General features: G+C 50.9%; 1 protein-coding gene across 2 annotated transcripts in view; it reads right to left on the reverse strand.

Annotated features, from left to right (window-relative positions):
* The window catches only part of PPFIA4 (PTPRF interacting protein alpha 4), a 46,618-nt gene extending 25,152 nt beyond the window's left edge, over positions 1-21,466 (reverse strand). For both annotated transcript variants that reach the window (XM_027843408.1, XM_027843409.1), the window contains exons 1-16: positions 21,233-21,466; positions 17,663-17,764; positions 17,332-17,496; positions 16,901-16,975; positions 16,621-16,707; positions 15,736-15,927; positions 15,275-15,421; positions 13,941-14,075; positions 7,735-7,818; positions 6,820-6,951; positions 6,552-6,614; positions 5,110-5,201; positions 3,646-3,766; positions 2,309-2,517; positions 1,108-1,348; positions 290-325 (exon numbers count right to left, since the gene is read on the reverse strand). In XM_027843408.1, the coding sequence (XP_027699209.1) occupies positions 290-325; positions 1,108-1,348; positions 2,309-2,517; positions 3,646-3,766; positions 5,110-5,201; positions 6,552-6,614; positions 6,820-6,951; positions 7,735-7,818; positions 13,941-14,075; positions 15,275-15,421; positions 15,736-15,927; positions 16,621-16,707; positions 16,901-16,975; positions 17,332-17,496; positions 17,663-17,764; positions 21,233-21,466 (2,115 nt within the window). The remainder of the gene's footprint in view (positions 1-289; positions 326-1,107; positions 1,349-2,308; positions 2,518-3,645; positions 3,767-5,109; positions 5,202-6,551; positions 6,615-6,819; positions 6,952-7,734; positions 7,819-13,940; positions 14,076-15,274; positions 15,422-15,735; positions 15,928-16,620; positions 16,708-16,900; positions 16,976-17,331; positions 17,497-17,662; positions 17,765-21,232) is intronic.
* Positions 21,467-21,691: the final 225 nt, after the last annotated feature.

Below are 21,691 nucleotides of genomic sequence, written 5' to 3' on the forward strand. Positions count from 1 at the left end.
GGGCCCACTGTTGGGGGTGAGGGGAGACCTCTCCTGGGGGTTTAGGGGACTGGACCATCATGAAGCCAGGAGGCAGGAGGGGTAAAGAAAGGGGAGTACCCATTTCTTGATAGCCACCTGGGCATAGGTAGTTTTGTGAAGTCAGGAAAAGACTCAGGGCAGACTTCCATAGCCTCCCTTGGCTACCCAGACTCTGTTTCCTCTCTGGGGCTGGGGAATGAGGGGAGGCGAGGCACTCCAGGCTTCTGAGAGGTGACCCCTTGGCACCTTGGGTATCATGAGCACTCACCAGCAGCTTCCTCCTGTGCTTCCTCAAGTCACTCGGCTGCAAGAGAAAGAGAAGAAAAGTGGAACATACAAATTCCTCTCCAGATGCCCCCAAAGCTGGCAGTCAGGCCCATGCATGAGAGAGGACAACAGGGTGAGGCAGCACAGGCTAGTGGGAAGGCACTGGAGTGAGTATCAGAAGAGCTGGGCCTGAAGCCTAGCTCTGCCAGCTTACAACACACAGGACCTTAGAGGACAAGTCCCTTAGCCTCTCAGTAGCTCCCTCCATAAAGCAGAGGTTGGAGTAGATGATCTTCAAGGGTCTTTCCAAAATCCCACAATCCTATAATCCCGACAGGTCAATTTCCCTCAGGATCTTGAGGTGCCTAGGAAGAGCCTGGCACTGAAAAGACATGGCCTTGGTCTGAAGGTGGGAACACTGACCGAGAGGGAATCTGATGCTGACATCCACAGCCAAGAGAGATCTCCCTAGAATGGCAGGACAGTGCCAGGCCCAGCTGCAGCAACCAGTCTTGGGGGTAACATACTTTTCCAGGGAAAAGAACAGGGGAGAGCAGCTAATTATCTCTATCCCCAGCAGGAGGTCTCACAGGACCTCTCCAAGTTCCAAGAAACTCAGGTCAGGAGCCTGGCCTGTGAGTTCTGGCATCCTGGGCACAAAGCACCCTACTCCCAGGAAACATGAGGAATAAGACTCTCCCAGCCAAAGGAACCTCAGCCCAAGACCCAGTAGATTCCCCCAATCAATTCCAAAAGCAGAGACTTGTGACATCCTGGGCTCCTAGGAAGACTCAAGGAGACCCAGGAGGCAGGTCTCACCAAGGTCATGACACCCATTCGGTCCAGGTCCTGGGCGGCACTGCGGGAGGTGAGTTTGGGTGTGGAGCGGCCACTGAGGGGTGGAGAAGCACTGGCCAGAGACAGGGCGGTCAGCGAGGTGGGGATTGAGCTGCGTTTGCGCAGCTGGGTGAGGTTCAGCGCTTCCATGCTGCCGCTGGTTACCCGTGTCTCGATCTCTTCTGCTCGAAGCTCAGTCGATTCCTTCTCCTCCTGGATCATCCTGGCAGGTAAAGAAACCAGGCTCAGCCATTAGGATCTCCAGCCCAAAGGGACTAAGGATCTACTCAGGAGACCCTTGGACATTTGTATGGTGGCCCAGAGGAAAGCTGCCATGCCAAACTCCTTCAACCCCGAATCACATCAGTAAAGTCACCCAACTCTCTCCACCCCGACAAGCTACACTCAGTGGCTGCTGGTGGGGAAGGAGTCTCCCCAGATTGCTGGTCAGAGGCCTCCCTACCCTCCCCCTAGCTCCAGGACTGCCCATCTGCATCCCGAGCTTCACCAAAGAAGCATCCAGAAACAAACACAGCAAGGAGGGAAAGGTAGACCGGGCCCCGAGGCCTGAGGTCTCTCACCCTGACTCACTGCATGGCCACAGACAAGCTGCTTCACACTTCTAGGCCTCAGTTTCTTATCCAGACTAGGCTAAATGCCTCTGAAGTTCCCTCCCACTTTAGATCCGCGATCTTATACCCTCTGCGCTGCCAGCAGCCAGCCCCCCCGGGGGTCACGACAAACCTCCTGGTAAATGGCTTCTCTCCAATGCCTCCTTAGTGCCCCACAGAAAGCAGAGCATTCTGGGAGCCAGCCAAGAAAGGCAAGCCGGGGCCCCTGAATTCGTTCCTCTTCCTTAATTCCTCCCACACTGAAAACCAGCCTAGCCAGAGGGGCCATTGTTTTCCCCTTCAGGCCTCAGTAGGGTGCTAAGAAGCCAAATGAAGGTGTCTGGAGCTCTCAGCTGAGATGAACAAGAGCCCTGCACCAAGACAGAGCTGCCTACCCTTGTTACAGAATGGAATTCCTGAGCTGACTCCACATTTATCCCCAGACTATATGCAATAACATACTGCATTTGCAAAGCATCGCAGAATTCACTTTATTCCCAATTCTCAAATTCAGAAGAACCAACCCCTATCGGTGTCCCCTTGTCCCTAATCAGGCCGGCCTCGCCTCAAACCTGATCTCCTCATTGATGGCGTCCAGCTGTTCTTGAAGCATCATGGCCAAGGTCTGAGCATCTGAGTGGCCGCTGGGAGAGATGACACCCACAGAGCCCACCATCCCCTCGGGCTCGTCCTCATCGACATCTGAGATCTCAGGGTCACTCTCAAAGGCGGGGGCGGCCGTGGACGCCAGTACCCCGGAGAGTGGCGACGGTTCCCAGTCCTTAATGTGGTTTTGGAAGTGGAGAAAGGAAGAAATAGCAATTAGACACCCAGCTGAGGTGGCAGAACTCCCTCCAGGTCCTTCCCCCTGCTCCACACCCCCCCACACACACACCCCCCCCACCCCTTGCTGGAGGGGAGGGGTGCAGGCAGTCGTCATTTGTCCAAAGCTGTTGCAAGTCACAGAACCCATAGATGGACCTTGGAAGGGTTTTGGTTCACACCCACCTCCCCACCCCCCGCCTCCAGATCATTAAAGTGAAGGAACAATTAGGCGGGTGCAGCAGTGTCGCTGGTATGAGTGGCACCTGGGTTCTCTCAGCACCCATACCAGTCACTTTGGATTCCCTGATTCCCTTTGCTAATTCTTTCCAAGACATCCAGACTGCAGCAGAGGTAGATATGGAAAAGGAAGAGAATGGGGAGTGAAGGGGAAGGAGGCAAGAGACAAAGAACCACTGTCAGCGCCCAAGACCCTGGAGTGGGGGAGGGGGCTGTTCACTCGTTCACCTCCAAGGCTCTCTGTGGTCAGCTCCTGCAGCCTTTATTCGGTCTGAGCACTATGGAGGTGGAGGGCAGAGGGAGCGAAGGAGAGGAAAAAGAGGAGTCCTGAGAGAAGGTTAGGGAAATAGAAGGGAGCACGCTGCACGGAATCACTCTTCTAGGCAAAGAGGGAGCCCACTGGCTCACAGTTACTTCCCAGAAAAGTCCAGATGCCATTTCCAGGGCCTAGTTAGCTCCTCAGCTTTTCTCTTTCCTCTCTTTCCTGATATCCCTGCCCATTACATACAGACATGCACACGCACATGCACACACACAAAATACACATATGTGCACACACACACACATACACATGCCCTCTGACTGGCCACCTGCCAGTCCTCCCCTCCCCCTTCCCCACCTCAGGGAGGAGGGAGGCTCAGGGGTCAGGGGCCCCACAGCTGTTACCACTGACAGACGGCCTTGAGCCCCCGCTGCTGCAGCTGTCAGTGGTTGAGGGAGGGCTGAAGGGTGAGGATTTGCACCACACGCCAGCCGCCAGCAAAACTGGAGCCAGGCACGCGGCAGGTTGGACCCCAAAGGCCCCGAGGGAGCATCCCCGCCCCCGCCTCTCTCCTCTGCTCCTTACCTTGGTGGGCTCCTCTCGAAGGGCAGAAAACCTGCGGTGAAGGCTGGGGGTAGGACCAGGGGGAGCGTGGGTTCCAGCACTCATAGAGAACCGAAGGTCCGCAGCACTGCCCGTGTGGGACCTAAGGGAAAAGGGTAGCACATCCCTTGAGCACAGGAACCTCCCCCCCACCCAGGTCATGCCTTCTGGACCAGACAGAACTGTCAGAGAAAGATCCACGTTGACCTCCCCACCCTGGGCAGTCTACCCAGAGCTGGCTCAGCCCTGGGACTTTGGCAAACCCGGGGGAGGCTTCAGGCTTGGAGACCACAACAGAAGGGAGGGCTAAGGAAATTTTTTTGGCCTGGAACCATCTTCCAGTGTCCCTGCTAATTCCTTAGCTCCCCACTGCCCCTCACTACTCTCAAGCCACTTAGGACCCCAAGGGGGACGCAGACCAGGAGGTTGCAGGAGCTTTTATTAAACTACCCAGAGTGGTTATGGGGGATGGGAGCACTAGAGATTCCAGCTTATCTTTCCCCATTGTATTTAGCTCCCCCTCCCCGGGCCCAGAGGTTTGGGGTACAGGCCAGAGGACACCAAAGACAGAACAGAAAGAAAAAAGTGGCAAAGAACTTGTTACACCCTGGGTCATATCATACTAGTGCTCTTCCCACTCGCACCCCTATCAAAGGAAAATAAGACCTTAGGGAATAGGGTTTTGGATAGTGGGGTTTTGGAGGGTGGTGAAGGAAGCGTGGAAACAGCTCTGGAGAGCCTGGTGGCAAGAGACTGACCAGCCACCCCCTTTTTGTGTCATCTACTTCGCAATCTCCGTCAAGAGAATCTTGGGGCAAAAGTCACTTTCCTCATCTGTAAATGGAGGGGGTTTGACTAAGGTTTCTCTTCCACTCGAGGTCTGTAGGCCCGATGCTGCTCTCTCTAACCCCAAGAATCTAGTTTTCAAAGCAGAGCATGGATGTGGCTCCCCTGGAAGACAGAATGAACTGACCGACCGGGCAGAAGAGCCAGGCCCTGGTCCCAACTCTGCCCTGATGTGCTGTAGGGGAGCAGCGAAAAGGATATCAGACTATGAGTCAGAAGACCTGGGGTTCAAGCCCCAATCCAGACCTATTTCCGGCTATGTGATCTTGGGCAAATCATTTGCCTAAGCTTCAATTTCCTCAGCTGTGACAAAGGGATAATCCCACTTTGGGGCCTATCTCACAGGGCTGGAGGGAGGAGACAGTATGGTCTGGACCATCAAGGGCTATTTAAATGCCACCTTTTCTCTCTCAACCTCTGAGAGCCTTGGTTACCTCACCCTGGGTAAGATGAGGCTCTGGTAGTTTTTATAGGACAGAGGTTGCTGAAGGGGGATCATCCCAGGAACCATAAGATGGTCAGCATCCAAAAAAGTGTTTCCTTCTCTCAGGATGCTCCAGGGACCCCTCCGAGTGCACCCAGACTCCTCAACTCTAGTACCTGGAATGGACGCCATCTGCAAATGGCCCCCCTCGACCCTTCAGCTGGTCCACCTCCAGGCGCAGCTTCTCAATCTCTTCTGAAAGGCGGCCCTGTGCCAGGCCAACCCAGGCAGGGTGGGGGTCAAAGAGGGGATGGTGGGGGTTGGGTTGGGGCAAAGAGAGGACAGCAGAGAGGGGAAAGTGGAGGTCAGGGAAGGGTAAAGAAGAACTCAGCACAGGCCACACCCCAGAAGCCCCAATCTAGGCCCACTCCTGACACCATATGATTAAAGGAACAACACAAGCATGGGCCGAGGGTCCTGGCAAAGGGCTGATCCAAGAGTATTAAGGCTAAGAGAGGGATCTGGTTAAGGAGGGAGGCTAACTGCTAACAGAGAACTGCCCAGCACACTTGCTGTCTGTCACACATAGAGGAAACAGGGCTGGCCCAAGGGATTGGGGAATGAACTCGGATCTGTCAGGAATTCAGCCTGAGAGACTATCCCTCCAGGGAGGGCACTGATTCAATGTGCCCTCCACAACAGGCGCAAAGCACTGTCTAGGAGCTGGGAGAGATAAAGTTTGGATAACAAACAGCCTCTGCCCTCGGAGAGCTTACAGTCTAGTAGAGGTGATGCACTTTACAGATCACTAGCACACACAACATGACATAAGTACTTAGAGGGAGACAAAACAAAGTCCCCTGTGAGATCTGAAGTGGGGGTTCCTGCTGAAAGCGGCACGTTTCACGTGGGATCTGCTCAGGACTGGAGGCAGATCTCCCAGAGAATCCCTGAGAACACCTTTCAGGGCAGAAGCAGAGGAGTGGACTGCAGCAACCCAATCCCATCTGCCACCTCCACTGGCCCGCACTGTTGTCCTTCACAGACATATGGGGTGGGCAACAGCAGACACAGCTCCAAAGCTCCCTGCCACAGAGTCTCCAACAGACAAAGTCTGGCACAAGGCCCTTTGCCCTGTAGGCCTACCTGGCACTCACTGGCGTGAATATGATGAGATCAAATATTCCCTGCCAGGCCGGTAATACCTGCTGCGGTCCAAGCCCAGAAGAACTTCTCAAGTAGAAAGAATGCTGGATTTGGCCTCAAAAGATCTGGGGTCAAGCGCCAGCCCAGGGAGACATTTGTGTGACCTCCAACAGCCCTTTCTTTCCTCTTTGAGCTTCACCTTCCTCATCCGTAAAATGAGGGGGCAGAGCGAGCTGATTGAAATGCTAGGATGCTGTAACCCTGAATAAGCACCCCAGAGAACATCTCTCACCAGAATCTGGGGAGGGAGGCCACATCAGCGAAATGCCACCTGCCCGGCCCTCCGGAGGAGTCTCTGTCTCTCCACTGTCCACTCCCACCAAACTAGTCTCTGCCCTAGAAAGACTTGCCAGCCCCACGAGCCCTGGGCTCTGGCGGGCCACTCGGGAAGGTGGCGATGGCTGGCAGATACCTTGTGATGGTGCTGCTCCTCAATCTGCCTCTGGGAGCTCTCCAGCTCCTGAATGAGTGTGTTCTAGGGAAGAAGGAGAGCCCCAGGGCGCCAAAGATCAGACTCAGGAAACCTGGATACCACACACCCCTCCCCCCGCCCCCCCCCCCCCCCCCCCCCCTCTGCCCCAGAGAAGGAGGTGTGGTTCTCAGGGTCCCGCCCTCCCGCCCTCCCCTGCATTCACCCAGGTGACCCCCCTGCCAGCTGCAGCCCCAGCCCTCAGCCACACCTTCTCCTCGAGAGCAGCCATGCGCTCCTTGAGGTGCAGCTGCAGCCGTTCATTGGACTCACTCAGCAGCCGATCCACGGTGTCGGAGAGGCGCTTATTGTGGTCTTCGTTCATCTTTTCCCGCTGGCGCACCTGCCACAAGACAAGCCCTATGGCATCCAGAAACCCCCTGGGACTCTGGAGAGCTCCTCCAGGAGCCATAACGGAGCTTCATCCTCCCTCTCTCTGCTTCCACTCCTTCCTGACGACATCGTTTCTGGGAATTGGTTCCTGGGCTCTCCTCTTGGCCTTATCTTGCCCAGGCCTCCCTACAATTTCCTGAAGTCCCCTCATCATGCCCTTCCTCTCTGTCTCCATCCCATCAGAAAATTGCATTCCACTCCAAGCTCCCTGGCTCTGATAGGTGACCTTTCTGTCTCATCTTCATAGGAGCCAGGCCTCCATTCAACTTCCCTCAGTTTTCCCAATTTCCCTCCCCTGCTTTCCAGCTCCCTTTTATGGCTTGTCTTGCCCTATCATCAAATGACCTTTTTTGAGGGCAGGGACTGTATTAGCATGCCAAGTGTTTAGCACAATGTCTGACACATGATAAGTGCTTCATAGGGGCTCTACCTTATCATTCCAAGAACCACACCTCCTGCTCCAATGTTTGGTGCACTCCTTCCACTGGCATCTGGCCGTGCCCTCTGAACTCCTGCCCCAGCATCTGGCTATACTCTCTACTTCCTATCACCCCCATAACTACAAATCCAGACTTCCCACTAAACTCCACTCCCTCCACACCCTCTGGGCCCTCCACTCCCAGGGAATCATCCTGAGAACTTGACTCTGCGGTCCCTTCTCATCCCTCCTGAAGGCACCCCTGCCCAAGTGCACCATAAGAGGAGCCTTTCGTGGGTCTTTGGTTGCCCTCACCCTAGCCAGCTCCTGGTTCTTCTCTTCTAGCTGGGCCTCCAGTTGCCGAAGGTGCTCCTCGATGTTGCCATGCCGCTCTTCAGCCTGGGGATGCCAATATGTACTTGACCATCACGCTCCTCCCCTAGCTTCTCCTCCCCTAGCTTCTCCTCCCCTTCCTCACCCTTCCCACCTATCTCCCTTCCACAGCCCAACTGCCATCCCAGCAGAGCTGTCACCAGACCTCAGAGTGAGGAACAAACCGTTTTTTCCATAACCTGGCACTCTCTTAGCTGACACTGCTAGAACTGGGACTCAAAGAGCTACAAAGCCATTCCCCTGTGTTCATTCACATCAGCCCAGAGAAACAGAGCTGCCTTTGCCTTTCTTAAAAAAAAGAAAATCAGGGGCACCTAGGTGGCACAGTGGATAGAGCACCGGCACTGAAGTCAGGAGGACCTGAGTTCAAATCCAGCCTCAGACCAAACACTTGACATGTACTAGCTGTGTGACCTTGGGCAGGTCACTTAACCCCGATTACCTCACTTAAAAAAAAAAAAAAAAGAAAAGAAAATCGCAGAGGAGGCTCCACAGCCCTTTGGCCCAACATTGTGGCTCATAATTCTCGCTATCAAGCAGCTCTTCTCAAGCCTGACCTGACCCCCTCCCACCATCATCTTGAATACCCTAAAGACTCTAACAAGATGCTCCTAAGCTGCCAGCCTCTCTCTTTGCCAGGACAAAGAGACTGAGACACTCTCAGAAGCCCACATTTCAAACCTCTTTCCAGTTAAGTTGCTCCTTGATTTCTTCATATTGTGGGAGAAATGTGGAGTGGAAAGAAACTTGGAAGGGGAAGACCCGGGATCTGATCCCGGTTCTACTATCTCTACTTTTATAGACCCTCACATCTCTAGGCCTGATTTTTGTCATCTGTAAAATGAGAGATGAACCAGATTACTTCTAAGTTCCCTTCAAAATCTGAAGCTTTCAGTTTCTGGGCCCATACTCAAGGCAAGGCACCTAATCAAGGCCTTTCCAGGACAGAGAAAACCCTTACAGTTCCAAAACCATATTCGAACGCCACCCTGGGTTCTCCAGACAAGAACCAGAGGCCTGCAGAAGAAACCAAGAGCACACACAGACACAGCTTTGGAAACTCCTCTGCAAGAGGATCACCAAAAAGAAGACATTGAACCCAAGGGTCAATACTTCTAGATTCTAATCTAAAAATAGTAGAAGGATCCACACTTCCACTTTGAGAGGCACTCAGAAATGGTGTAGGAAGCAAGGTACAGCTGACCTCCCTTAAGAATAAGGTAGATATTCCTAAGCTTCCCTTAATTCATACATTTTGTCATCCATGAATTTACCTAAACCTTACTTGAAACTATCTGCCATATTGGTCAGAAAATAAACTGTTCTTTTGTCTCCCAAATCTGACTTGTATAAAACTTTCATGCAGAATAGTCATTGTCATTTCTACCACATATATGTACTGTTTTTCTTCCTTTCAAAGTAATTTGGGGGCAGCTAGGTGGTGCAGTGGCTAGAGCACCGGCCCTGAAGTCAGGAGTACCTGAGTTCAAATCTGGCCTCAGACCAAACACTTGACACTTACTAGCTATGTGACCCCGGGCAATTCACCTAACCCCAACTGCCTTAAAAAAAAAATCAAAGTAATTTGATCTTAGAGTTGTAATTCGCAGTCAGAGCTCTATAATATTATTCCTCTTATACCACCACCTTTTGGGGGGAATGAGCTCCATGAAGTTCATTGTCTATTTAGATGTTTAAAGGGATCAAGGATCTTACTGGTGTGTGCTCCTACCACCAGCACAGATCGCAGCCCTTTCATACTTAATCATCCTGTGCTATTCTCACCCACATCTTCCCATGACTGGTTCATCCAGGGCAAAGGTTCGTTAATATTTGGGTAAGGGGGAGAAGGGGGTGTCATTGAAGCACTTGGACCACTCACACATTGTTTCATATTCTTACTACATGACCAGTCCACCTTGTTTTCTGGTTGAATGTGCCCTGAATAATTTCTTTTGTGTCTTCTTGTACAGGAGTCGCCATTGGTAATGGGATGCAGCCTATCAATGCCTACCATGCATCTTGGTGCTGTCCTTTGAGTTAGTCATTATTTCTATTTTTCTGAGATCATGCTGTTCCATAAGTTATAATTGCACAGCAGAAAAGATGGGTTTTTGTGGCAACAAGCAGCTTGGGATCATTCAAAGTTTCACACGATTTCCCAAATATGCCCCCATCCTCTCCTCCTACATGATTCTGGTCCCAGCTCTGCATTGCCTATTCAAAATGTCCCAAAATGTCCCAAAAGTCTTGATGCAATTTCAAACTCTAATAACTTTAAACCATCTTAAACTTTAGTAGCTTAAAACTGCACCCATACTTTTGGGACATCCTGTATTTACACAACAGATGGAAAGACAGGCAAGCAGACAGAAAGACAAATGTACTAACTCAATGGGCTGTCCTTCCTAGCTACAATTTTCATTCACAATGGAATTGGGTTTGTGGGTTTGGTTTGGTTTTGTTTTTTTGGTATGGACAGTTAGACTAATTTCCTCTACGTAACTTTGGATTTAACTGAGGAGGCTTTGTAATGCTCTGGAACTCAATGCAATTAACTGCGACGCCATGCGTGTACAAGAAGCATTCAGAGGGCGGCTTCGGCCCTTAGAGAAAGTCCTTCTTTTGTTTGGACTCTGCAACACAGTGCCAAGTGCTTTAGGTGAGCATATGTCTCCAAGTGTTATGTCCCATTTGATGTCAATAACTCAACAGATCATTGAACCAAGTTTTCTCCTTAACTGCCTCTATTACAGAATGTTATTTTAATATACATATGGAAGACATTGCCTGAAGAGAGCTTTAAAGGATAAATTTTGTTCTGCTGAATCAAATGCTTTTTAATAATCAGGTAACGGGCAAATGGGATCTTAGATTCTCTATATCAATGAGATCACTGTGTGGCTGTAAAAATTGTGGACAGAAAAATATCTGCAAAAGCCTGGCTATTCCCTTCACATCTTTCCATCAAGGACACTCTTGATACATGCACAGACCACACACATAAAGAGTTTATCGAAATGACAAAGAAGACATATAGGGCTGGCAGCAGCTGATTTCTTCTCAGTTGTCTTTTTAAAAGTACCATTCAATGATCTTTCCCATTCTTTTGTGATAATAACAGCTAACATTCATGTAGCACTTTAGTGTTCGCAAAATACTTTACATACATTATCTCATTTGATCTTCAGAACATTGTGCAGTGGGTGCTATTTTTATCATCCCCATCTTACAGATGAGGAAACTGAGACTGGGAGAAGTTGTGACTTGAGGGTCACACAATCAGCTAGTGCCTGAGGCAGGATTTAGCCTCAGATCTTCCTGATTCCAAGACTAGCATTCTATCTATGAATATCTTGACAACTGATCCCTGAACAATCTTAAAATTTCGCTGTTTCCAGAACAGATTTCTTCCATATTAGTCCAAGAGTCAGCAGTTAGTGGACAGACAGCCAAGTCCGGCCGATGACTCATTCTGGCTGTATGACCTTAGACAAGTCACTGGATTTTTCAGTGCTGTAAAACCAGAAGGGAAAAGGATCATTTCATTCTTTGTAGTTGCATCTCCAGCATATAACACACAGTAGGAACTTAATCAATACTTGTTGATTAACTGATAAGTTTCAGAGAAGGTGCTGACCTGCCCTGGAAGAAGGCATTTCCTCACCTGGAAGTTCACTAGACCAATGGAATCACAGGTCCCAATACCATCCCTATAGTTGGACAGACGCAACTACTCCTCCAAGCTTGTAAAGGGCCACTGCTTCTCCCTCCCATAATACAGGGCCCTGAGGTGGTAGAGTTCAGTCCTGTAGCTCGTTCCTTGACCGGCGCTGATGAGCAAGCATCACCATACAAATGCCGACAAGCCATTCATTTCAAATCTGTTTGTGGTCTTCCTTCTGATACAGGCTGTGAATCAGGCTCTTGGGATGACCTGGTTGAGGGATCTCACCCCAAGCTCTCTCTATTTACACTTTGATGAGGCAGTGCAGCTCGGGATCTTCCTCCAGGATTCTGGTTGTTGTCTGGATGCTAAACCAGAGCTTCCCTGGTGTCACAGCTGGGTGAAGGTGTTGTTTGACGGCTGGAGCGGTTTCTGTAATTTCCTGGCATTCTCATGGTGGCAGCTGTTTTGAAACAATTTCACTCCTCTGAAATTGGTGAGAGAATTGATTTCTTTCCATTTACCCTTTTTTTGGCGTTGATGGCGTCTAAAAGGGTCACACTGGAGATGCTGTCCCTTCTGAAGCTGTCTTCTGATCTTGATCCTTCGCTCTAATGTGATATTAACTTTGGCCTTTGCTCTAACCATCTGATTGCACCAATATGTGAATCTGAAATGATTACTACTGTCAGCACTTAGCTGTTTCCTGTCATTTGTATGATGTCGCTCAGCACTCACCTGTTTCGATTCACTTACTGACCAAATGAAGCGCATAAGACTGTGGCCTCTTCCGTTTCTTGGAGGCTTTCATTATCCTTCCCTATAGCCACCTTTGCATGGAGATCACTGACTATAGAGGTGTACATCTATGGAGGCTAGAGGAGGTTGTAAGGTTCTTTAAAGAATTTCTCTATTCCTTCATCTTTTGCAACAGATGTTGGCACATAAGCCACAATTATCTTTGTAGCATCTTGTGTGCTGGCCCTACCATGCCCAATGGTGAGCCAGAGGATCAAGCATCCTATGAAATGATTCTTCTTGTTACCTTTGAGTACATCATGAGTCCAAATTTGCCAAGTCCTTTCTTTGTCTCTCCAGGAAGAATCACTGAGCTGACCTTCCACATAGCTTGTAGCTTCTCCAGTTTCATATAGATCAGTGGTTCTCAAAGTGTGGTGCAGAGCCCCTGAGGTACTTGAAATCCTTTCAGGGGATATGTGAGGCCAAAACTGTTTTCATAATGATGCTAAGATATCTTAATTTCTAATACAGTATGTATCAATATGTAAAGCCCTTATGAACAAAAACTCATCAGGGTCCTTGATAATTAGTAAGAGTGTAAAGGGGTCCTGAGACCACACAAGTTTGAGAACCATGGGACTGCTACGTATGAATGTCAGGGTGAGTGTGGTTCAGCTCCTAGAGCAGTAATGAATTACCATGTTGGTTTGGACAAAAGATCACACCCTATGAGCATCACCAGCAAACTGATGCTTCTTGACAGCCTAAGAACTGGATGCTTTTTGGCACCCTCTAGTCCTTCACCCTTCCAATATAGTCACTGCAGAAATAGGTGTCAGCCACACAGGACAGAGGGGTCTCTGGTTTTGCCAGTGTAATAGATCTCCACAGACCAAAAAAACCCCACTATTACCTGATGGCTAACCTGGTGACAAGCTTCTCCAAACTTGTCATTTTACTTGCCCTAAAACTCCCTCCTTCAAGCTTCCAGGGGTACCTCCCAACCCAGGACTCCTTATCCTGGAACTGAGAAACAATCTGTTCACTCTATCCCTGTCTTTGTCTTACAGTACAGCAGATGCTCAACAAATATAAGTGGAAATAAAAATGAACCAACTGATCACGCCTTCCCTCCTCCCTATCCCCTCTCTGTCAGAATCTTCCTGGATCATGGGTCTTAACCTGGGGCCTATGGGAAGATGTCAGGGAATCTGAGAATTACTTTGCTAACTGTATTTTAATATAATTGTTCTCCTTTGTAATCCTTTATGACGTATTTTATTTTATGTATTTAAATATATTACTCTGAGAAGTGGTCCATAGGCTTCACTACATTGCTAAAAGCATCCAAGACACAAAAAAAATGTTAAGAATCCCCAGACTAGATAGAAAAGTCCTATTCTTTTTGGTCTGACCTCATAAAGAAGGCACAACCATAGCACCTTGTAGCTGTATAGCACTTAACACATTTCAAAGCATATTCACACATGCTAGCTCATTATTCTCCCAATAACCCTATGAAGTACATAATGCAGGAACAACCCTCCCCACCTAGCAGATGGGCTAACAGGCCCAGCATTAAAGCAGCTTGCCAGGGCTCCTACCTCCTGGTCCACCCTACCACACTTTCTGCCATCTGCCTTGCTCCATGGGAGAGTGAGAGGTGGCAGAGAGGAGAGGGGGAAGGGGAGGCCTAGGGCCTTGCTATATGGGCACTTGCCTTGGTGAGGGCAGCGATTCTCTGAGCCAGCTCAGCCTCAACCTCGGGCAGGGTCTCAGCCTTGCGCATTGTCTGTTGCAGCTTCTGCTCAGCCAGCTCCAAAAGCTCCTGTAGGTGCCGGGCCTTCTCCTCACACTGCAAAGAGATTGGATGCAAGAAAAGGATGTGAAAGCTAGACCAGGCTCTTTCCCTTGGTTCCTGGGAGCCATGGGCTAGGGGAAAAAGGGTCAAGTCACAGACTACAGCGGCCTCAAGTTTCCCACTCAGCAGTAGCAATCAGCATCTATATCTTTTGGGATAAAACAGTATATTTCTTGTGAAGTCTGGATGCAGGAATTGCAAAACTATTGATAATAGTTGAGTGCAGCTTTTATCCTCTTCCCAGTGATCCCTTGCTAATTCATTATGGGGCAGAGCATGCTGAGGGGGTATTGTTGTTATTCAGTCATTTTTCAGTTGCATCCAACTCTTCGTGACCCCATTTGGGGTTTTCTTGGCAAAGATACTGCAGTGGTTTGCCATTCCCTTCTCTATCTCATTTTACAGATGAGGAAACTGAGGCAAACAGGGTGAAGTGACTTGTCCAGGGTCACCCAGCTAGTAAGTGTCTGAGGCTGGATTTGAACTCAGGAAGATGAGTCTTACTGATTCCAAGCCCAATGCTCTACCCATTGAGGCAACTAGTTGCCCCTGATGGAGTGTAGTGACTGTCATTAGCTATTCCCCGAGATTCATTATGGAAAGAGGGAGAATCTTTGAGAGGACTGGGAGACAGAGAAAGACTTGGCATTCCTCTCAGCAAAGGAAACTAAATTCTCAAGCAGAGCTGGGATGAGACTAGTTTATATGAGGAAGTTTCTCACTGGCCCAGTGACTGGAAGAATCTGATTTCTTGTAACCTTTGTCTATATTGGTAATTTTGTTTCTTCCATATAAATAAATCCCCTTGTGAAACACAATTGTGGTTTAGGCTTAGGATGGGAATGAGTAGTGAATGTATAGCCTATGTGGTATTAATGGATGTAGAGGAAATGGAAATGGAGATGAGCATAGTAAGGAAGAAAGTATGACGGGACGTCAAGTCGTTAGGATTGTTACAATAGGCAGAAGCGAGGTGGAAGGAGCAGATACCCCAGGAGAGACCAAGCGAAATGACCTGAGGACCCCTGGGGGCCAAATGAATCTGGCAGAGTCCTGTCGACACCAAGCTGAGCCAGACCCAGCTGACCTGAGAGGCCACGCCTCTGTTAAAACAGCCACAAGAGGTTATGAGGTCCTGTGCCATGGGCACCCTTTCTCCACCTGGCACTCCACAGCCCACCCAGGCCACACACCTGGCGATGCAAGGACTCCTTATTGGCCAGTTCATTCTCCAGTTTGTCGTTGAGGTCATGGATGGATGTAGCTTCACGCTGGGCTGCCAAGTAGCGTTTCTCCAGCGTGGTGATTCTCTCTTCCATGTCATCCTTCTGCGCCAAAGCCTGGTCACAGAGAGTCATCAGCACTGAGCCCACGGAGCCTACTGTATGCTGAGACCTCCCGCTGACACTAGGGCAGCACTGGAGTTTTCCCATGCTGGCCTCTGACCCTCCATCGCAACGCCTGCCTGCACTGCCCCTCTGGCATCTGGTCATACCCCACCAACCTCCCTCCCCAGGTATAATAAGCATGTGCCCCTCTCCCACCCTCTGACTGGCCATCCCCAGGATCCACTGCCTTCTCCTCTCAATTTTAGCATACTCCCTCTCCCTAAACCCAGGCCAGGGCAAGTCTGGGACAAGCGGCGGCCTCTGACCTCTCGGAGGTCCCGCTGGTGTCTGTTGCTCAGCTCCTCTGACTTGATGAGGTCCCTGCGGGCAGTGCTCAGATCCTCCTCCAGCTCAGCCACTGTGCCCGCCAGGGCAACCAGGCGCTCGCGGGCCTGATTCAGCTCAAAGGTCTGCTTCTCCAGGCGCTCCTGCAGCTCTCCCGCCCGGCCTGCTTCATCCTCCAGGGGCACCGAGTTATCGGTCAGTCTCTGGGCATCCTGGACACAGCAGCACCCTCCCTTGAGGTGCCCTCCCACCCCCTCCCTTCCCCCTGAGGAGCCAGCAATGGGACTCGATTCAGAGCTCTGCCTCTAATATCCCCATGCACTTCCAGTTAAGCCCCTTCCTCCCTCCAGGCCTCAGGAGTCCACTCTGGCCCTCAGTTAGCCAACAGGCAGCTGCTTCTAAATCCGTGCCCAGCTTCTCACCAATGTGCCAGTCTTGGGGAGGAGCGGGCTCATGGAAGTGGGAACTAAGACCCAGAAAGGGAAGAGCAAAGGAAGGGGCCCTCCTGACCAGATAGAGCAAGAGAATCAGAGGGCAGTGGCTCAACCCAATACACTGTAATTAAAGTCAACTCAACAAGTCTTTGTTAGGTAAATATTCTGTGCCCAGAATTGTGGCAGGCAATGTAATTAGGTCAAAAGAAATGGAAAGGGAGGAACGGTGCAGAGAGGCGTCTGCAGTGAAGGTGAGAGCCTCAAACGTCAATCACATTGGTCCCACTGTTGACCTTTCTGAAATAGGGCAGGGCCCCACTTTCCATCATGGGAACTGGGCATGGATTAGGTGCTGAGATAAAGGAGCACAGGGCTCCTATGAGGGAGAGGAAGGAGGGAGTCCCTCTCCCTGCCAGACTCCCAAAGACCCACCTTCCATAAGAGTCTTGGTCCCAACTCCAAGGCCCCATCTTCTGAAGCTCCATCCCGGGTTCCTGTTCCCTGCTGTAGAACAGATACCTGCAGGGGAACAGGACATAAAAAGGGCTGCTTTGGAGATGAGAACTCCCATCTTCTCAGAGAGGAAAGGTCCCACCCAAAGGACATCAGAGGAACAAAGAGGAATTAAAAGTACGAGGCAACACCTGCCACCCAGGCTCATGGGAGGACCCTCCAATCAAAGAGGAAAGGAGAAGAGAGGTGGGTAGCTTACCTGCTGGTGAGCACCTGCCAGCTGCTCCTCCAGGGTGCTGACACGTTCCAGTGCTGCCCGGAGCCTCTCCCGAACCTAGCCAGGTCAGATGGCAGGAGGAAAAAATCATCTTGTTGCCTTCCTCAGACTGAAGGAATGGGTCTACTAATCTGAGGCCAGGGAACGAGGGAGAGCAAGAGGTTATGCCAATGGGTGAGACACGTGGAAGAGTTGGCACAGGAGGGTCCTGGGACAAGGAGAAGGACAGGCAGGTTTCAGCTCTCAACCAGAAAGCAGCACCAAGGTTCCTTTGGCAAGGTTCTCTAGGTAAAGGGTGACAAGAGCACCAGAGACAGGGGCAGAGGGGGAAGACTGCTGGTCACTGAGCTGCGTCACGGTGACCTATCTGGTAAAGGACATGGAGCTGAACTGGGCAAGGGGCCCCCACTCACCTTCTCATCCAGTGCCTTGTGATGCTCAAACAGAGACTTAAGGGCCTTGAGCACTTCCACCTCACTGGAGACACCAGAGGGAGACTGAGCCTGACGCTTCACTACTGTCATCCGAAGGGATCGCTCGTGACGGGACACAAGGCACTCCAGATGTTCTAGCAACAGCTATAGAGGAAGGGGGGGGGATAATGAAGGGGTCATTAGTCTGCTATTAGATGCCGTCTAGGACAAGAGGGTCACTGGCATGGGGCCCACCCCCTGTCCCGACAGCACCTGCCAGTCTTGGTCAAGGGCTTGGTTCTCCTGCACACACCCAGTCCTTCCCACTCACCCTTGTGTTATTCCGTTCAGCTTTCAGCTCTGAGATCTCCTCCTCCCGTTCTAGAAGCTGCTCCCGACACACACTCAGCTCCCGGGTTAATGTGGCAAACTCCTGAAAACCCCCCAGGACACCCATAAGCCTGGGGACCCTGCCTCCATGGAGGGGCCTGCACTCCCCAAGACAGTGGAAGCATTGCCTCACCCTTCTTCACTAGCCTTCCACCTCCCACACCCCTGCACCCGAGCATCTACTCTCCATCTTCAGCTGCTGGGTGGCCTCACCAGGGAGTGAGCTGCAATCAGAGATGATGCAGCCCAAGTCTTGTTAGAGTATCCCGGGATGTAGAGCTGGAAGAGGTCCAAACTCCTTCATGTCACAGATGAGAAAACTGAGGCTCAGGGAGCTTCAATGACTTGCCCTAAGTCACAAAGTCGGGAAGCAGAGCCTCACCCTCATCATGAGGGTCTGATATTGGAGGGATAGGTCAAGTGAACGAAAGCCCTCAACACACCGTGTGGCCAAGAGTGAGTCTTGTCCCTTCTCAGAACCTCAGTTTCCCCAACTATACAATGGAGACACTCGTTCCAATTCTAAGCAGCATGGGCCAAGGAGAGGAGGAAGAAGTCCTGAGAGCATAAACCTGCTGGCACATGCCCTGACGGTGTCTGGGGCTGGAGTGCCTCTGTAAGAAGCTGTCAGCTTCCTCCCACGTCAGACATGAGGTCTAGGCACCTTGCAGGACCCCCCACAACCTAAACTTCTCTGGCTTCATAGACCCAGGGTAATGATCACTCAGGCCTTGACCTTAGAGAATGCCCCAGCCAACTACTCCAGCATTGACAAGCTGGCATCTGAGTGCCAAGCCTTCCTCCTGCCTGAAGATCACCAGCTCAGACTAGACTCAGATCTGGGAAGAACCTCAGAGGTCATCTAATCCAACCCCCTCACCTAACTGATAAGCATTCAGACCCAGAGGACTGAAGAGACTTGGCCAAAGATTCACAAGTAGCAGCCACTGAGGTGGGATTTGAACCCAGCTCCTCTGATTCTGCTGAGGCCTCCACTGTATCAGGTTGTCTTGGTCAGGTCTTGGTTCCCTTACCAAGAAAACAGTGCCCTTCGGTATCTGCCTTACCTCTTTGCAAAAGGAAGGGACTATGGGTACAGAACACTACACACATCATCAGGCTCTTTCTATCTGTCGATTAGTTTTTGTTTAACAGGGTTTTTTCCCCCTTTTTAATTCTTTGTTATAAAGAATTGATCTCTGGGAGGAGGGAGAAAGGGATATATTGGGAAATGCAGGTGATATAAAAAGACAGTAGTAATATCTGAATTAAAAAGAAAAAAACAAAGTGCTCTTGTAGGCCAGCGAGGATGAGCCTGGTCACAGAGCTGACGGGAGGAGTGCTCTAGCTAAAGGAGACTCTGCCCGACCAAGGGTCTTGCTTCATGTTATTCTCTGTGCCTTGAACACTCTCTCCCTCCTCTCCAATAGACCTCACTGGTTTGTTGAGGGGAACACATTCTGAAAGCCTTAAAGGTCTACATAAATACAAGTCGTTGGTATTATCCTGTTGAATTTCTCTACCACCTTTAAAGGCCAGCTCAAACACACCTCTTCTATAATAGCTTCTCTTCCAGTCAGTGATGACCTTCTCTTCCTCAGATCTCACAAGACACTATTTTGCACCTTTCAGATGCACTTACCATGTATTGTTCTGTATTTGGGGCAAACTGGGTGGTAACGCGGACCCAGTCCTGGACTTGGAATCATGAAGACCCAAGTTCACATCCTGCATTAAATACTTACTAGCGGTGTGACCCTGGGCAAATCATTCAACCTCTCTGTCCTCAGTTTCCTTATCTATAAAATGGGGGTAATAATAGCACCTATTGGGGCAGCCAAGTGGCACAGTGGATAGAGCACCAGCCCTGAAGTCAAGAGGACCTGAGTTCAAATCTGGCCTCAGACCAAACAGTTGACACTTACTAGCTGTGTGACCCTGGGCAAGTCACTTAACCCCAATTGCCTAAAAATTAAAAAATAATAGCACCTATCTCCCAGGGTTGTTGTGAAGAGAAAATGAGATGTTTGCAAAGCACTTTGCAAACCCTAACACGCCACATGAACACTAGCTAAAATCATTGTTGCTGCTGAATGATTATTCTGGTCACCTGCGTCCACGTCATCTCTAATTTCCCTAGCTCGGGTGCCTCGCTCTGCGCTCTGCACACACTAGGTCCTCAAGAAGTGTTAGCTGAATCAGACACAGGCAGCCAGGTCTCGGGGCCCAACAATGACCAGGCCACTGCTCTCAGGGCAGAATATAAAAAGGGCTCTCTGGGGACCAGGCTCCCCTCCCCTCTGTCACCCAGCATGGGGCTAGCTTGGAGTTTCCCCATGCCATGCAAAGGAATGCCCACTCAAAGCAAGAGTTCCCACACCTGACTCCCCTAACCCTAGCCAGGCAGGGCTGGGGTCTTCTGAGAAGCTGCAGCCCATGTCGGGTCCCTTAGCAGCCTCCACACCACATAAACCCTGGCCAAGAGACTGGGCAAGTTGTGACCCACCCCGAGAGAGCCCTTTCCTCCCCAAATTCCTCAACTCTTCTCCCAGCCCTGGGACTCCTCTGTTGGCCCAGTGATCACTGGTATCTGGTGATTAGTTTTGAAAGCCAATTCCATTTCTAGAATGGGGAAGGGGAAAGCTGGGGCATGGGAGGGGGGAGAGGGAGCCTCCAAGAGGACACCCTGACACGCCAAATGGGCACGCAGAGAATGTGGTAGTTCAGGGCACAGAGTAACCATCCCCTTCACCCAGGATTTGATGCCCCCCCACTCATCCCCCTGACAATTCACAAGCAAGAAGCCCAGATGCCTGATGACCGAGTATTCCTACACCCACCCCCTTGCTCAGAAAACCACCCACCTCCATCCCAGGTTGGATGAGTCACAGGCCAGTGGGGCTGACTGGCAAATTTCTTCCCAGCCGGGGGTGCCACCTACTGGCAGGCTTGGCTCACTGCATCTAGAGCTGTGGCCAGGGCCTTCAAGGGTTCCCTCCCCTAGATCAAACTCTAACCCACAGCCGGGGAAGCCCCCAACCTTTCATTTTTCCAGGCTTAGTCAGGCCAGACTGACTCACAAAGCTTGGAAGTGATCAGGGAAAGGGAAGAGAGGAGGGCAGAAGTTAAACTGATTTTCAAGGCATATGTACATGGTACACCAATTAATTCAAATTAGTCGGCTGGGGTGGAGGGAATGAGAGGATCGCTGATTTAGAACTGGAAGAAACCTCAGAAGGTACCTGGTCCAACAGTTTCATTTTACAGATGAGGAAAGTGAGGCCCAGAAAGAGGAAGTGCTTTAGCCAAAGTCACACATGTGCTAAGTGCCACACCTGGGATTGGAACCCAGGCCTCAGAACCCTAAACCCAGGATTGGAGGGGGAACGAGGGGGCAGGGGACAAACCTGCTTCCCAGTGCCTCAGGGATGGTAGAGGTGGAGGGTGGAACAGGCAGGTAGGTGGAGGGCCATCACTGTCCAAGCTGCAGGACAGGCAGGGGGCAGCTTACCTGGGGAAGGGCAGAGTTGAGGTGGCGCTGAAGTTGGTCCCGTTCATGCAAAGCATCTTGCAGTCGGCTCTGTGTGGCCACCAAGCTCTCCTGACTCTCACGCAATGACTCCAGCAACTTCTCTCGCTCATCCAACATGTTCACCATCAGCTGCTCAAAGTTGGCGTCGGCATCGGCACCGTGGGGGGGACCGAGGGGGTCCCCCTCACTGATGGTAGGCATTACTTCACACATGGTTGGGGGTGGTCAGGGATCCCTAGGGGTGGGGAATGGGTTCACAGGGTTGGCACTTCCAGATCGACCCAGTTCACAGGGCTTAGAGTGGGCAGTGCCAGGCAGGTGGATATGCAGGCAGGGGGTTCTCCCATGCTGAGGCCATCAATGGCTCTTGCTCCAGGTGGAGCACAGTGCCTGGGAGGCCTCTGAAGGGTGGTGCCAAACTGCCTGATGGGACTTCCC

The sequence above is a fragment of the Vombatus ursinus genome, unplaced genomic scaffold (assembly GCF_900497805.2).
Source record: "Vombatus ursinus unplaced genomic scaffold, bare-nosed wombat genome assembly UNPS02014909.1, whole genome shotgun sequence".
NCBI lineage: Eukaryota > Metazoa > Chordata > Mammalia > Diprotodontia > Vombatidae > Vombatus > Vombatus ursinus.